Below are 18,609 nucleotides of genomic sequence, written 5' to 3' on the forward strand. Positions count from 1 at the left end.
ACTTACTTAAACTTAAAAAAAAGGAACAATATTAAATGTTTATGAGTTTTCCTAGATCTACTACATTTACTTACAAACATATTGTTAGATTATTTTAAAACAAAAATCTTCTCAGAAACATTCTTCAAATTGTAAACAAAATATAAATGTTCTAAATAAAAAATTGTGAGGTGAAGAATCAGCCTCCTTGGGGACGAGGTGTAATCGACGGTTACAACAATTTTTTCTTTTTCTTTTTTTATATTAAGACAAGAGTTTGGTTTACTCTGAATGAAGAAGTATTTTTTCTTTCTTTTTTTTTTCACTCCAAAAATAGGATGGAAAAAAAAACATCCTTCTGAAGATGTATCTACTTCTGAGTGAACCTTGGAATATGACATCTTCAGCTTGAATCTCAATGTGACGAGTATATTTTCATTAAAAATTAAACATTCCAATTTCATTAAAGCATTCTGCTCTTCAAGAGAATATCTTGAATTTAAGCGTAGGAATCTCTGTTGAAATGAAGCACATCCATGAATAATGTGTGAGCTGCCTCAGTGAAAGTACATGAGGATGAGAGATGTGGACAGTCAGGCACTAATAAAAAGGAGGGAAAACAAGGATAAATAAATGATTCCGTCTCTTTTACTGTGTTCGTATTTTTAAAGGTGTATTTTAATCAACAAGTTTAAATGAAAAGGCCTGAAGACAAAAGAGAAATAAGAATTAGACATGAGGGAAATTACAAAAGGCTCCAAAGTTTTAAACTTCAATTAAGTTTTTATTAATAAAAATAAAAATAAATGGTTGCTCCTCTAGAAATTGTAAAATAATATTTATTAGTGCTTCCACACCAGTAATAAACAGTGAAATACACATTACTTGGGGACTAACAGACTGTTTCCCAGAGGACTCGTGGAGCTCCTGTCCCCACATGGAGAGTGGAAGTGTGTGTGTGGATCCCAGCTGGTGCTGTGTGTGTGTGTGTGTTTGGGCCCATGTGTGTTGCCAGCCTGCTGGTGGTCTGGGCCGCCGTGTAAAGGTGATGTGTGGCGGCTATTTGGAGTCTGGACGCGGCAGGTTAGCTCGCCACAGCCCGCTCATATATTATACGGCAGCTCTCTCCAGTCTTATCATATTTTATACGGCTGCAATAACAAACTGTCCAGAGAAAACGGGGACCGCCTGCCACCGCACATGCTTCCAGTAGTGCCATAAAACAACAGCAAACACACACACACACACACACAGACTGGAGTTCTGGCGCCGAGAACTGAAATTGACCAACGTGGTGTCAATTGAGCACTTTTAAGTAAACAGAGATAAACTGCTCTCCAAGAAGTGAGCCAGCAGTCGTTTGGGTCTATTGTCTGACTCAGTTCTGAGTCGACATCTGTCCCTGTCCCGGTGCCCACCAAACACTCACAGACACACACACCGGGGGGGGAGGGGCGGACATGTGCTACACAATACGAGATGAAAGGAGGGGATGAATGAAAAAAGAAAAAGTTGAAGAAAAGCGTTGAAAGTGAAGGATGACAAAGTAACCATGCACTTTTGGAAAGTTGAAAAAAGAGAGAGTGGGAGGGGTGGGTCTTACCTGGGGCAGATAGAGGAAAGCAGGGGGGCATTGCAGAGAGTGGGGTAACATCCCGGTCCCGGACAGCAGAACACAGCCAGAGTTTGCCATAGAGCACAGCATGTGGAGACGGGACCCTTTACTCATAGAGACACTCTGTTTACACGCTTCTGTCTGTCAAGCTCTGTCCTCGCGACTTCTTCTCCCCTCCCTCTCTTCTCTGCCGTCAGCGGCGGCCAGTCGTGGAGTTACTACTTCAGCAGATACCGACGAGGGATGCTGACAGACTCTCTCACACACACACACACACACACACACTGGAAGCAAAGCGGATCGACGTGGAAAGTGTGTGTGTGTGTGGGAGGCTAATGTGCACAGGAGGCAAAGTGATGCTTCTGTTCTTCTCGCCTCTGTTTACTTTGAGAAAAGGAGGTGGGGATGCCGAGGCATGCAAATGGTTACAGGGAGGAGGGAAGGAAGGAAGGAGGCAAGGGATGAAGAGGGGAGGCGGGGCAAAGTAGGCTGGGGAGGTCCTTGAGGGAAGGAGAAGGGGTGATTGGAGTAAGAGAGAAACGGAGAGCGAGAAAGAGCGTGGACGGGGGGGGAGATGCCAGAGGGGAGTTGCACACACACTTTAACCCCATCCTCCGCCTCTGATTATATCAGATAAATACTCAAGCTTCGTGCTGCCGCTTGTTTTTTCCAAAAACGGTTAAAATAAATCCTCCACTTATATGCAAACAAGCAAATGAAAAACTGTCAGAAACATTCTCCTAAAGACATTATTCCTCCTCTAAATCCACTGAGTGCAGTGTTGCTGCTGGATTTACGCCGTCCAGATGTTGTGAGGACCCATTCCAAACATCTGCTTGTGTTTACACACTCACACACATCTCACACTAATGGTTCGGATGTTGCAAGGTGCAACACACACACGCACACGCACACGCACGGTTAAAATTATTTGATTTAAAAAACAATTAGGGACGAAAACAATTACAGCGATTGTTTAGCGCCTTTCCCCCAAAATGGCAGAGCTGATGTAGCGGCTTAATTAAATTTATTGCTCAGTTGTGAGGAGGATATTTTCTTTAAGCGTAGCATTTCCCTAGAAAGGAGCGGCTAATGGCTGAATAATGAGATATAGTAAAATATACACCCCCACTCATTCCCTCATACCTTCCCTGCGCGGGGCCTCGCTGCAGGAACACGGCAGATTATTTATTTTTTTGGTGGTGAATGTATATGAAAGAAATGAATAAGTGTAATCTGACGTTGATGGAGGAGCGACGGTTCTACTCTTGGGGAATAATGAGGAGGTGGATTCTTCTCTTTTTCTTTTCCTTTTGATCTAAAACAGACAATGGTATGAGCACGTTGTGGCTGGTGCATGGGAATTGTATTTTTTGAATAAGTAAACTGTACTTTTTTCTGTATTTTGATATTGTTTAAAAATATTCAACTTTATACTTTTCAATAAATATATTCTTGATTATCTTCTACGTTACTTTAGGCTCCGGAGTGTACATCTATAGCTGTATAGCAGCATCACGACAGTATTATGGCCGGGGTTAAACAGTAGTATGGCCTCCAATAAAAACCTTTATAGATCAAGAAATGATTTATTTAAGTGATCCACTAGGACAGGTCAATAGAATAGTGCTAGTAAAGAGAATGCTGGTTCACATTCAGCTCGTGACAACTGGGTTTGCACAGATTTTGGGAGGACAAAACAGACAGAGAATACTCTAAAATATCAAGTTTATGGGAGACTGTTATTTGTATGTGACTTGGTTTCTTGCCCTGAGCAACAATATTCAGTTCAGACAATAGTGTGAGGAGAATAAGGAGATGAAAATGAATAAAAACAAGTATTAAAGTGTTTAGTTTTATTCATTTGTTGCCACTTATTTCCTTATCGGGTCACAGGTGCATACGAGAACCGACACCTATGAACGATTAATAGTACTCAGTAAACCTCTGTATGTGTGACACTGTGGTAGTACCTAGAGTAAACCCACACAAGCACATGAAAAAAACATATAAATGTCACTCAGAATGGACAAACAAGCAGGCTTCATGGTGTAGCAGGTGCTGTATCATGATACACTTTGAAAGGCCACTAGATGGAACTCTAATTGAAAATGATGTCAGCATTGTGTGCCGAATCGCACACTTCTGCACTTACACCCAAAAAAATTGAGTGTGGATCGATGGACAGCTGCCTTTTTAGTCACATAGATGAGCAGATATCGACGTTAATGTCTCAAGAAAACACTAATTTTACCACCAAACAACACAACAACAGTAATAACACAATGAAACACAACCTAATAACTTGTTTCAATTGGCGAAAAGCGCTGTCAAGTGTCGGCGATAGAGGTCTAACTTCTGGTTCCGATCAGTGTTAAAAAGTAGTAAAAGAAGAAGCGTTTCATTGAGTTAGTAGATCACAGACAAACATTATATAAAGCAGAGAGCGCCATCTAGTGGTCTTTGAAAATTTAAGAGACCGTAAAATGACACAACTTATACTGTATCGTGAAGCCTCATCAACAGTGATGGGCTGATGAAGCTTCATGACAGTGGCATGTTGTTTACAGGTCAGTAGGTGGCGCCATCAGTTTAAAAACAATATGATGTTCATCAGACACCGCCATATTGTGGGCTCTGAAAATAACGACACTGCTTCATGAACTACATTCAGTTCAGTTCAGTCCTTTATTGTCATTGCAAGAATACAACAAGATTAAAATGGTGTCAAACAGTTAGTGCAGAATTATATAGAGCAAAATTCACATGTTTATTATTAAACTACACACAACAGTGATAAAAACTACATTCATAAATAAATGCATAAGAAAAACATTCTGCACAATCCCAAAACTGCAGTAAAACACAAATATCCTATATTCTGTCCTATTATTATACATTAATATAGTGCACAATCCCATTGTCTATTATTGTGGCAAGAGTTGTTTTATGGCATTGAGGATGCTTATTGACCATCACTACTAATATATCCATAACTAGGGTTAACCACTATGCAACCATATATGTAAGTAAACTCATCGTCCACACATATTTTAACCTGAATCGTCCATTTTTAACGCTGCCTTATTATCTTTTAATAGTTGTATTATGTATAAATATAACATCTAGTGGCCCTCTAAACTGTATCATGATACAGCCTCAGCTTCTCATGAGACATCATGAAAACATATCAATACTCATCATCAATGACATTCTTCTCATCAGTGAAATTGAATTCCTTATTCCAACACCCAATCAAGTCAATTTAAATGGGCACTTAGTCTGCCTTGATGATTATTATTAGAAGCCAGTAACCTCTCAACATTATCACATTGTTATTTAGAGGAAAAGCACAGTATAATTATAATATTTGTGGATCATCTATTACTGTATCACCCCCCAACTCATACAATCTCTGGTTCCCCTCCAGGGTCAGAATTGAGTAGTAATCAGAAAGGATCCAAGAAAAAAAAAATGGTGAACTTGTGGCAAGAAGACATTAGCTCAAGGCTTGCCAGTTCCATGCGAAGTAGCAGAGACACCCCACGGGTATCTTTGAGGTTTCACAGCCTATAACCATGTCACAGTTCACTGCTTTGTGTTGAAAGATACAGACCACTGCGAGGCACAAACAACTCCCAAAAGGTGTCAACATTCCCATGATGTCACGGCCAATTTATGGCTTTGTTTTTCCCAACGATAAAACCGAAGATTAGCTATCAGTCTTTTATACAATTCACTTTTATTATTAAATGTTTTTACTATAAATTACAACTCAAAAACATGCTTTTTTAATCTCATTTTACGTACCGAAAAGGAAATCCACAAAATCCCACCAACCTGTTTTAAATGTCATCCACAGAAAACAAAAGCCCTGGAAATCCCAACATTTTGGAGTTGAATGTTTCATCTTTATTTGTCTTGGTGAAGGTCAGTGGTATCACTGAATAATGGCACCATTACAAATAGTTTCATCTCATTTCCTTTACTGCATGATAACAATTATCCAGCAGCAAAATGGACACACAGGTTCTCATCTCGCCGTAACGTTTCATTATCTAAAGATATTAGCAGCACGCTGTCCTCTCGCCGTGCATTACAACAGCTAATGTTTCCAGAGTGTGTGTGTGCTCATGTGTACATATTGGTTTTATATCATAATCTACTGACAGATATATTGAGAGCTACATTAAGTCTAACACTTCTAATGAGGAAGCAATAGAGAGGATATACCTACCACGGAGCTTTTAAATTATTAAGACGCTCGTTCACTTATAGTCAAAGACAATATCTCGTTTTCTCAGCTATATTCATCCCGTTGTTTATAATAAATCAATTGATACATACATGGAAATTAAACACTCGGGCTATTCTTGTCTGTTTAATTTGGTAACACAAGGATCAATGAACGTAGAAAAAGACTGACATCTTGATTTTAATTATGTCAATACTTGTCAATATGCATAGAGGGGTGAACCAAACGCAATGGGGGTTATGAGAAAGTACAGCTGGAGCGAGTGCCTTTATGAATATTTATGTTTATTCAACAAAAAAAATCTCACTGATTCACATTAACCACGACACGAATGATGGGGTGTGACAAGCAACGAGGCAGGTAGGGCAGCCTCAAATGGTTAAAGACATGTGTCTTCCACTCATACTTAGCCACTTAACTTAAATTCATTATGAATTAGGAAGTAAGTACAACAAAGATTTGTATGCCCCAGTTAGCAAGATAACCGTCATAGAAATGAATGTTGGACTTGAAATACAATTTGAGTCTTGATTGAAAGAGAATACACTTTGATGTTGGCACGCAACCATTTCTTTTTTTTTTGGTATACTGTATTTTCATTTTAAAGCATGTCTACTAACATTTTGTGTTTGACTCTTGAAAAAAATGACTTAGTGAAGCGTTAAAAGGTTAGAGAAACTTGATCAGGACAAGGAAAGGGGGCGCAAGAGGGGCAGAAGACCACCATGAAAATTCAATCTATCTGCCTAGATGTTCTCTTTAATCCCACTCTGTCTTTGGATTTATTTTTATTAAAATTTTGCTGTTTGTATATTTTTTCATTTAAATTTACATAATTTCCTTTACCCCCTTTCCTTCAGACGCTTACAGTAGCATGTATCTAACTTTTCTTTAAGACCTGATAAACACAAGTGCTATTGAGGTTGTGAATGAAACATGTTTTTTTACTTTTCTTTCTATTCTGTTCACCCTTCAAAATCATTTTAAAATCATTGTTTGTTCCAAATTCTCTACAAAAAATTAAAATAACAAATCAGGACCTTACTTTGTCGTTGGTTTGATTGTCTATCAGCACAAATACAGATTTAAATGTGGACTTTAGAGATTTGAAGTTGTGCTTTATAGAGTGGGAGCACAAACATGAGAGCATTTCTGCCGGCATGTCTTGCAATCTTATTGCTGCCTAAAGACTCCTGGTGATTGTGTATTTCAGACGTTATGCACTGAAGTCAAACCTCATCACCTCTAACATTTCCCTGGGATGGGGACGCCACATTATAAATGGAAGTGATTGTTTTAAGTCAGCTCATCTATCTCGCATTGATTCCTGCCTCTTCAATCATAGTTGCATCTCTGTAGACTTCGTGACATCAGCAAACGGCTAACCCTTAGCCCATTCAATCAATATTTTATACAATATTATCAGGATGAAACTTGTGATTTACAACCCTAATAATAATGGTTATACATAAAGGGTCGATAACGGCATTCAGGATTCTTTACACAATCTAGACGTGGCTACATAAGGGATTTTAATATCGTAAAATTAGTTAATAAAATTCCATATGTTGACAGTATGAGACAAAGAACCAAACATTATAACCGAATCACCTGAAAGTCATATGAATATATTTCAACACGACAGTTCTCTTAGGTGTTACACCCAAGTGGATGTATAGAAGCCACGATGCCATCAAATAACATTAGGAATCATTGAGGGACTTCTCTTATTGTGTCATAGCTTTTTTTTAGGGAATTTACAGACCTAGTTCCTGACATTTGTCAGTATAAGTTCTGACAGTCTGATACGATATGTATCACTATACAGGAGCAACGATACTGTAGGAACAACAATATAGTTTTAGTGTTCCTTTGAGTTCCTGACTGTGGTGATGGAGAAATTATAGATGACGTGACATTTTTTTAAGTCAAAATTTGAACAAATAACATCTGTAAAAACTGATGGAGTCGACTGTATCCTCTTGTCCTCAGTCATTGCCAGTATGTAGCGGGATTGAGGTAATATCATATGTACACTCCTAATAGCTACAATGTAGAAAGCGAATAATAACAAATCATTTGAAAGAGTTAAGAGGTGGAATAGTTGAAGATGATTTTGACGGTAGCAGCTATAGATGTAGCTCTTTGACTTTATAATTGCAGCCCTTTATGAGGTCAGAGTAGAACTATTAAACTGAAATATTTCTGAGAGCTAACTAACAATTACATTCACTATTTCACTACTCAAACGCGGAGAAGGAAGGATAATGATGAGTTGATGACGTTTTAAGGAAAAAACTGACGAGGTTTCATTAAACAGTGTCGTTGTTTTCACAGCTCACTAGGTGGCACTCTCGGTTAAAGTGAGGTCTCATTGAAATAGCGTCTCAACATTGCAGAAAACTGACCAGAAAATGTTTCCTTCAACTGACAAAAATCTCTTAATTTAGGAAAATCTCACAACACAATCTGGAGTTTATAATCCATGCGTTTGTGTCTTCTCGTTTAGACTATTGTAACAGTTTATTTTCGTATCTAAACAAGAAGGAGCTGTCTCGCCTTCAGTTAATACAAAACTCTGCAGCGAGAATTCTGACTCGCTCAAGTAGAAGAACTCACATTTCTCCGATCCTCAAAACTCTTCACTGACTTCCAATTTCTTTGAGGATCTACTTTAAAATTCTGGTTCTTACTTTCAGATCTATTCATGGTCAGGCTCCTCCTTACATCACTGATCTGATCCAGCCTTACACCCCAGCTGGGGCTCTGAGGTCTGTGGATCAGAATCTACTCATGGTTCCTCGCACATCCTAAGCTTTGGAACGATCTTCCTCTCTCTTTGTGCTTGATGGAGTCTACTGACTTCTTCAAGAAACATCTTAAAAAACTTTATTTGTGCAGGCTTTTCCCTGATTTTCTGGGCTGAGCTGTGTATTGTTTTTGATTGTCAAAGCGCTTTGTGACCATGGTCTAGAAAAGCGCTTTACAAATAACCTTTACTTTACTTAACTTTACTACTTAACTAACTTTACAGGACGAGGTGAGGCTACAGAGGATGGGGTGGAAAGTTATTTCATACAAAAAGTGAAACTTTCTTTAGAAGCGGTCTAGCAAGTCCAAACATAATCTTTTAGTCGCTCACAGACGCATCAAACACACATACACACCCCAAAAAAATACTCAATTCAACAAACTTTCTTTTTTTCTATCCTTGTCACTCAACAGACCTGTACCTCGCGAGGCGTTTAATTACTACAAACATGGAATGTCAGTTCAGGTGAGAGACAGGAGCATGTTGATGAGCATCTCCTGAAGTGTAAAGCAGAGACCATCGCTCACTCTGCCGTCATGTTAACTGATGCAAACGACACCCGCAGTCTTTTGGCTTCTCCGTCAGTGATCTGGTGCGCACCTAGGAGGAGCATGATGTATACACATTCCATGTTTTTCATCCACTCTCTTTGAGTGCTACGGAGTCTGATGGTGAACTTAAAAGGCCGGTGACATTGAGGCTTCAAAGTTAAACCACGGCATCAAAGCCAGTTTGAACGTGTTGAAATATTTATTCTTTTTATTCTGAATAACTGCTGGCTTTTGGTTTAGAGCGTCTGCGGGACAGAGGTCAGCGTAGGAGTTCAGGGAGGTTTGAAAAATGTATCTGACAGAATAAAAACACACACAAACCGTCTCCTGAAAGACCAAAATTAAATTTTAAAAGCGCTCCACTGAGTGAAAAGGACAAATACAAGATGAATGAAGGCGAAGTGAGACAGAAGAAGATACCGCCTGTAGGAGGAGACACCGGGAGTCCTTTTTAAGCAAAGTGCAGGCAGGTTGACTCGGCAGCAAAAGTGACTTTGAAAGCGTGGGCCGGTCCCTGCTGGCGAGGTGAGGCGGCGTTTAGGAAGAAAGAGGCGAATCAAAGCGGCCCGAGGCTTGACAGGGCGACGACATTAGGCATTCTCCTCCTCTCATCCCCTAAGGTGCTCGTCCTCTGCAAGGTGGAACCACACTCGCAAAGTCGAGGAAGAAACAAAAGAACCTGCCTGTTTCTTACACTCTCACACACACAAAGACACACACTTCCTCTGTGTCTCCTATCATCGTGTCCTTCAATTTAGTGTCTTTGATTGTCTTCGAGATAATTAAGTTTTCATCTTCAAGGTAAAAACTGTGCTTTTCATCAAAGCTTCTCTTATTAGTATTTAACCGTAGCCTACAAATTAAGTTAAGGACATGATACTTACACACTGGGAACTTTTCAGGTAATAACACAATGATTCAACTTTTAGGAGGTTTTTTAACCAAAAATATTCAAGATTTACATTTAATAAAGAACAATTTTTGTCAGTTTGCTTTGTTTCTTAATACATTCCGAGGAATTCTTTACAATCCACCAAACAGTACACAGATTCAAACTACAAACTCAGAGACATTTTTTTTCTTGAACAGGTGATTATTTGTTTATTCTTTGTTTCTACTTTAAGTGATGCTTTTCAAACCTAAAATGAAGTTACTTTACGTTTCTCCTTTCATTTGCACTGTAATGCATGTTAATAATTATCATAACCTTTTAGTCTTTTTTTCCATATAAATGTAATAGTTGATTAATCGATCAAATCAATCGTCATACATTATGATGTATGCTATTTTGAAAAGAAAACAAATTCCACAAAGTTTATCAGTTTTCTAAAGTGCCGTTTTTGGCTTAAATATTTTTAACAAACGGTGCCATCTGCTTTCACCAAATTACTTGTTGTTATTTTACTTCACAGTTGCACATATTTACCCAATACTGAATCTTGAGGGAGTTCTTCATCCTTCCGTTCAGATCTCATTTTGGCTAACTCAATACTTCGCTGTGCTGGTTCTCTAATGCCATAACTTTCTAGTTTAAAAAGAAAATAAAATTCATTTGTATACTTTTGCGTGTCTATTGCTTAAACTACATATAATGTCTACTTTTTTCCACCGCAGATTCTAACTCACCCATAGCTCTTTGGCTTCCTTGATTTGAAAACTGTTGGTCATTCATGGAATTCGTCAAAATCAAGTGTCCAATGTTTTACGTGGTTTAAATTTGTATGCTGTCCATTTTCTAGTATACTTTCCTAGGTCTCTTTGTCTCTCTTCTAGTCAATTGCCATATATAGTATTTTTTATTATTATTTATTATTTTATTATTTTTATTATATTCATTAATCTTTTAACAAGCTTCTAAAACTAATGCTATTTAAACTATTACGATTTTTATTTCTGACAGTAATACACAAGTTTATTTCTTGTTTTGTCTTGAGCCTTTCGGGAGGTTACCTGGAACATGACTTGCTACTTGCATAAAGTAGTTTTACCGATTGAGGCAATCCAATTCAAAATAATGGTGCATATGTGCAAGTGGGATTTCACTAGATTACAAATATGAGAGAAGAATATATATACATTTATATATATATATTTGGAGTAAAGAGAATGTATATAGGATTAGAGCATTCATTGTTGGTGTGTTCAGGCACAGCAGCAAACACACACAGACAGCAGAAGAAATAACAGTGGGGATTTACCCTGAGGGGGAGAAGTTGAGAATTATGTGTGTGTTTGTGTTTAAGTGTGTCAGCCTGGTCAAAAGCCCTCTCAGTACTATATCACAGGCATATGCTGACTGGAGGCTTTATGCCATTTGATGAAGTGTGGCAACTAGATGTGAGTTTAAAATTTCCTTTTTATCCCTTGCAGTCAAATCCATAAATGAAAAAAAGGAGAAAAAAACATGTATAAACACAAAGACACGGATACATCGCCTGCAAGAAATACATGCAATTTATATTAAGTTAGTATTAGTATTTACAGAATGACTGACAGAAACATCACTAGTGTGTCTATTTGCCCGTTTGTGTAAATGTGTGTGTGTGTCAGCAACACTTTTTTAGAAAGGAACAAAATAAGTGTTTTGGAGTATTTTTTTAGTCAGAGATGAATCTTCACTCACTGCTCTATAATGAGCAAAATCTTTCCACAGAATGGTTTATGTGTTTTTCTTGTTCATGAATGCATGTGTTTGTGGGAGTGGATTCAGATAGTGTGCTTAAGTGCAACAATGTGGCTCATTTTTAATAGTTTCCCAACATCAATGGGGCTCTGAGGCACCGAGGAATAATACATCAAGTTAAGGATACGCGCACAATACTTCTTAGTGGGATCAATTCATTGTTCCTCTCAGTGATACGTGCATTATGTGCGTTTAAATGAAATAAATGAAACGTCAAGACATTTGTCTCCTCGTTTTTTTCTTTTTTCGGTACTGTAACAAAGAATACAGTTTCTCTCTGCCTTGCTGTGCATATCTGCCTCTGCATAATTCATTTATAAATGTATTAAATGATTAATAGAGGAGGGTGTGTTAATGTATTCAGTGTCTACACTGTTATTACACCGTGTCACAATCAGCCTTCTGACAATACGGAGCAATTGACGCTGAGAACGAGCGGCTATAGAGGATGTTCGCTCCTCCAGCCGGGGGTCTGTCTGGCCCGACTCGGCGTTGGTCTGGCCACCGAGCGCCGGAGAAGACGACGACTGCCGCGCCGTCGCTAAACCAAATTGAGTTTGACCCCACGCTGGGCCTGATTGCATTAGAGCGTGACTCAAACATATGATTAGCCTGCTCCGGTTAAGTTATTAGGGAATAATAGTAAATCTAATTGGAAGGTAATTAGCGTAGGATTGCTTGCTGTGTAGCGCTACGTGTGAAAGCCAGTGTGCGCCTCTGGTTATAAAAGGTGCACCGAGTCTGAAGCTGCAGCTCGAGGAGGGAAATGATATTAAAACTTCATTTTGACGTGGCTTTGTTGGAAAACGAATCAATAAGATTCTGATAAACTTGTAGCAACAAACTCTTATATTATAGGAATCAGAATTTTCTACAATGTTACCCATTTAATATTTATATCTGCCAATAGCAAGTCTGAATCGCATATTGTAAATTAAATCGTTCTGCGGAATAAATAAGAAATGTTCTGCGTCCAAGCTCTTTTTAAAATAGCCTTGCTTCAGAAAAAGAAAGTTGGATTTTGTTGACTCTGCGTTGTAGTGTTGTTTTGACTTCAACTTTTAAAAACGAATAATATATAAGAAAATAAACCATGGAATGAATCTATGATACGTTTATTGGGGATTAGATTTACATTAGAAATAATTAAATATTCACAAAGACAAGCATATTTGTGTCAAACTGGCAGTATTATAATGTAATAAAGTGAAACATGGTAACAAAACCTAACCCGAGGAAAGTGAGAACATTTATTTATGAATCTTCTGTAAATTAGTTCAATAAACTAATACAATCTCACATTACTTGCTCAACTCACCAGATAATGTTTGAAATTTTTCTTAACATATCTTAACTACATGCTTAACTCTTTCTATGAAAAAAAGGTTGTAGATATCACTACAGAAAAGTTAATGTACCAGTTAAAACACACAAAGAACATTGAGTTATTCAGCAAAAAAATTAAATAAAATATGTAAGTTTCTGAAGATTACAATTAGTTATGGGAAAATAGTTTCCTTTCTGACACCGTTAATAGTAGCAGATATAATTTAAATATTTGATTTTGGCCAAAAAAAAAGAAACAACTAAATAAAAGCTTTTGAATCCGCATTACAAATAACCTTTACTTACTTTCTTATATACATAACAAGTACGATGTATAGCAGGGAGTGCCGTGCCCTCGTTTAAAAACCCAAAAATCTTTACCCATGTAGTTAACAGCTATAATGAGTGGCGCATTCTAATAATCTAAATATATGGGATTGGCTACATGTCAGGACTGCAGTGAGCTCCAGGATAACGTGGACGATGGAGATTTGTTTGGTGTAGATTGCCAATCGTATATAAATGTTGGAAGGAATAAAACGAGGAGTAAAATAATGGCTTGGAAATAATACTGTGGAAGCACTTTCCATCCTTTTGCATCTTCAGCGCTTCTCTCACTCTCACACGAGAGCGTCCATGTCTCATGGAAATGAAATATATTAGAAGTAAATCCAGCTTCTTGTTGTCGACACCCCAGAGGAATGTAAAATACTTGCACTTTCTACTATTCAAATTAATTTGATCAGCAGTAAAGAAGAAAAAAAAAAAAGGGAATCGATACCAAGACCCTGACAAGCTCCTCTTTCTCTCTCTTTTTTTTTTTTCCTCCTCTCGTCTCTGCTCTCCACTGAGGCGGAATGGAGGGGGCTGACACGGCAGTATTTCACCCACAGCGTGCTGACACCTGGGCTCTGTGCTAGGGGAGCAGCCGGGGACGGCAGCCCCCCGCCACTGACCAGGCGGCAGCCCGCACTCCCGGGGGAGGGTACGACGCAGGAACAGGGCCTTTAATTTTCAGTAAATCTCTTAAAGAAGCATCCATCATCGTGTGCAACCATGAGTCAAAACACTCATCACTCCATCTTTTGTTCCCGCTCGTGTCGTCTTCCCCAGCTGCAGTATCGCTAATGTGCCAGAAAGTGTGGAGATGCATGCAGAGTAAAGAAGAATAGATGGCTGAGGAAGAGTGAAAACATGGGAATAGTTCAATAAAAAACACTGCCTCCGTCCAGCGCCTTTTTTTTTTGTGTGTTTTGACGTCACAGAAGTACAATTCTCAATCCTGCTCGTTCTGCTTTACCACTCCCAATGGTCGGCCATAATATATCTCGCACAGACGCGCACACACAGGCTATAGGCAAGAGGCAGTAAAATGTCTCTGGGAGAATTTAAGTGCACCACGACCAACATTTGCATTTCTGTGGAACGAGTGCATCTGATTTATCGAAGCTTGGCCCTGAAGCATCTTGGGAAATGAGGCGGGTGGATGGAAACTACGTTTCCCAGAGGCTGGATGTTCTGGTCATGTCAGCAGCAAATGCTTCACACAAGTTGTTTTGCAGCGCGGGAGAGATTTCCGAAAACAAAAAAAAAACAAGGGAGTAATTACAAGCGTGAGGACAAACAAACGAAGTGAACCAACATCAAAACAACTTTTTTTCCGGGTGGATTGTTTTTGCAAAGCTAGCGAGGGAAGTTGGAAGCGGGCCTCCTCCAGCAGTGAGACGTGTGCTTCAGTGTTTCCTCTCTTGCTTCTGAAGATGAACAAATGAAGTTGTTTTTTTTTCACCAAGTACGAAAAAAAAAGGAAAGAAAATGAACTGAAGAAAAAAAAAAGGGAAAATTGAATAAAAGTAGGTTGAGGGCGAGAGGGATATAATGAGAAGAAGAGAGGCCTGGGAGCAGACATGGGAACGACAAACCTTTTTTGCCACACTATCATTACTGATACACCAGTCTCGCTCTGTAAATAAGAGATGGGGGGATGGCGGAAGGGGGTGCGGGGGGGCGTGGGCAAACCGATTCTGCACAGAGGAAATTACAGAGCGGATGGATTTAACAGAACGACTGAGTGGGAACGAGGGATGAGATGGAGAATTGAAAATAGAGAAAGCAGACGGCCAAATTAGTGAACAAACGCAAGATGGAGGGTGGAGGAGAGGGGGATTGACATGGGGGAGGGCCGGTGTCCCCGCCGAGTCGCTCTCTGTATTATCTATCAAGTGTGACTCGTAAATTTCCTGCGCGTACTGTGAGCTGATTTATCCGCAGTCAGACGGGTAATTCCGCCTCTCTGGGGAACGTGGCCCCCTGTCGCCCTCCCACACCTACTGACACGGCGCACACACAGACGGCAGCCTTATCAACCAACGATCACTTTTCGCTTTTGTGAGTCACGGAGAGACTATGGGGACGGGGACTCTCTATTAAGGGTCGCGTAACCGAGTCATCGGCACCAACCGTCGAAGCCTTTTTCCTGCTTCCTTAATGTGGTTTGAATTTGAACCCCTGCTACCAATAACACATGGATCTGTGGACCCAGACTAAAGCTGGAAAGGCTCAAACATTTTTACAGTTTAACCATTGTGTTATCTCAGGGTCAAGGTGACCCCGAAGGCCCGGAAACAAATTTGTTTGTGGTATCCCTTTTGTTGTCTCTGGGTCAAGGTGAATAACCTTCCTGGCTTCCAGAAATACAGATGCAATGGTTGAAGTTTTGTTTACTTTTTGTCTCCCAGAGACAACACAAGGGATACCACAAACACATTTGTCGGCTGTTCTGCGGGTCACCTTGACCCTGAAATAACACAAGGGTTAAAGATCAACTCATGTGTAAAGCCGATTTTTGGGCTTTTGCAACTGGCTCACCAAAAGTGAAAAGATGCACAAACCCTGGCAGACGTGAATTTATCCCTATTGGTTTTTTTTTTTTAAACAAATCGAACAGGAAAAAATGTATGTTGATTGATCATTTCATTCTCACCTGGTCCATTACACTGGTTAACAGTATGTATGTGATTTATACAAATTAGAATCGTACACTTTAAAGGGGTCCTGTTGTGTGGTCTTTGGATTGAGTCCCTGCTTTTTGTGGATGATGTGGTCCTGTTGGCTTTATCAGACCATGACCTTCAGCTCTTACTAGAGCGATTCACGAATCAGTATAACACCTTCAAATGTGAGTCCATGGTTCTCAGCTGGAATAAGATGGGGGGGCTGCTCTGGGTTGGCCATGAGATCCTGTTCCAAGAGGGACTTTTTCATAAACGAGTGAGGGTAAAATGAAATGTCAGTCAAACCATCAGCAGTTATGCATATTCTGCACTGATCGACAGTATGGTGGTAAAAAGAGAGCTAAGCTAAAAGGCAAAATTCCCTGTATACTGTTCAATCTACCGCTTTACACTCATGAAAAGGGTAGTGACCTTAAGAACAAGATCGAAGGTACAAGCAGCCATAGGTTTTCTCTGCAGTATGGCTGGGTTACCCCTTAAAATAGGTACCATGGCTATCCAGGAGAGGCTCGTAGTAAGAGCTGCTACTCCAGAGAGCAAGAGAGGGGTTCCCCAGTAAGACCTGGTTGAGATTGTTGAAGGGATGAAAGTCTTGTCCTCCCCACTTCCTGCAACCCAACCCTGGATTAGGCGGAAGAAGACTCTAAACATCTGATGTACAAATGTAAAACTATCAACGGTAAAGATTTTTTTAAACTAGGATCAAACAACAATTAAGATTAACTGTTTGTTATCAAATAAATTAATAAGTAAAAGACAGTAACTTCCAATCATCTAAATTAAATATAAGGTCAGTGTGTAGGTCAAGAGATGCAAATATATTTTAGAAAAGTATTATTTTATGAATCCCTTCTAAATCCCCTTATAAAATTGTAACATTGAAATAGCAATTTATTGTTTTCCATTGGCACCCTGACCTCCTCTGTAGTTTATGTTGTGCACAAGAGATCCAAAACTAACTTTAACCGAGAATGAAGAGACTCGGTGTAAACATAACTGGATGAGCAGCTGAGATGTTTGTCTTCGTCGATAAAGATTTAGAAATTCTACAAGTTTATTACTGGGCAAAATCATCAAGTGTCCTGCAGGTGTGCGTCCAGAAAGCTCAATCTTGGTTGATCTCCAAAACCTCTGGCCATTTTAACATTTAATCGAGCTGATGCCAGATCAGTCAGTCTCACCGTCTGCAGGCCCACACAGCCAAAACAAAGTCAAACTCCTGAGCTACACCTCATGAAAGAAACATGGTGGCCTGTCAGCCCCCGCGGCGTCTGCATTTGGTCCAGGTCCTCATCCATGAATCAGTGTGCGTTCAGAGCCGCGGAGGAGCCATCCCTCATTGATGTCAACTCACCTGAGCGCCCCGGATCTGACCCCTGTCAATAAACCCCGATGTCCATCCTGGCCTCTCTGCTCTGTGTTGCCTGTGGTAATACTTCCGTGATGTGTTGTAGCCCGCACACTGAACACCGGGAATCAGAGCAGCGATCATATATTTTAAATGACAGAGGCTGGAATCTACGCCGGCAACGTTGAAACGATCCATAGTGCACGTGTCTCCTTCGCTTCAGCTTCTCTCTAGCGCAAATCCAAGGCATAAACACTGGTTCACTAATCTCAGAAACAATGAGAAATAAAATCCAACAAGACAAACCCAAGATACAAGACACAAGCCCAAAACAAACTATTATATTTAACATTTTATTATATACAAAAACAACTGATCAAGCAATGGTTCAGGTTTTTGTATTTAGTAAAATAATATTTGGATAATTCAATATAACACTATCATAGCTCCATCACTCATGAGCAGACATTTCTATTATTAACTACTTTGATAGTAAACTTTGTGTGTGCACCGATAAAGACATAATAAGTGTTTCTGTGAAACAAATAAAAAAGTATTTTCAATTACATTATTTACTCAGGATACCTTACCTGGCCAATGGTGAATTTTACACTTTAAAACAATGACATGTAACTCGCTGTCATAACAAAACATAATGTGCAAAAAAAACCTACCAGGAAAATAACATAAAAGAAATACAAATAAGAATTAGAAATTGGAGAGCAATTAAAGGACGAACGTAAATATATTTTTTCGTTTAGCCAGTGATACGAATGACTTGTTAATGTTAACACTTTTGTTGTCAGGTTAGCTTACACCGCTAGCAATTTAGCATGTAATGGAGCCTGTTCCATTTAAGATCTTAAATGTTTCAGTCATCCAAATATTATAACGTTAATTTGCTATGTTTGTCATTGTATGAGAAGTAGTGATGTTTTTCTATATGCAACCTGTACACACAAACACACACACACACACACACTGACACACATACACACACACACACTCAGAAACACTGGCCTTAAT

At 39.3% G+C, this 18,609-nt stretch overlaps 1 protein-coding gene across 4 annotated transcripts in view; it reads right to left on the minus strand.

Moving 5' to 3' along the window:
- The window catches only part of rbfox3a (RNA binding fox-1 homolog 3a), a 458,688-nt gene that overhangs the window by 103,710 nt on the left and 336,369 nt on the right, over nt 1-18,609 (minus strand). Inside the window, exon 1 of one of the 4 annotated variants that reach the window (XM_087794609.1) lies at nt 1,583-2,123. The exons of the other annotated variants lie outside the window; for them this stretch is intronic. Within the exon in view, the coding sequence (XP_087650735.1) occupies nt 1,583-1,708 (126 nt within the window). The 5' untranslated portion in view covers nt 1,709-2,123. Of the gene's footprint in view, nt 1-1,582; nt 2,124-18,609 lie in introns of those variants that run through there. 4 annotated transcript variants of the gene reach the window in all.

The sequence above is a fragment of the Callionymus lyra genome, chromosome 6 (assembly GCF_982586985.1).
Source record: "Callionymus lyra chromosome 6, fCalLyr1.hap1.1, whole genome shotgun sequence".
Lineage (NCBI taxonomy): Eukaryota > Metazoa > Chordata > Actinopteri > Syngnathiformes > Callionymidae > Callionymus > Callionymus lyra.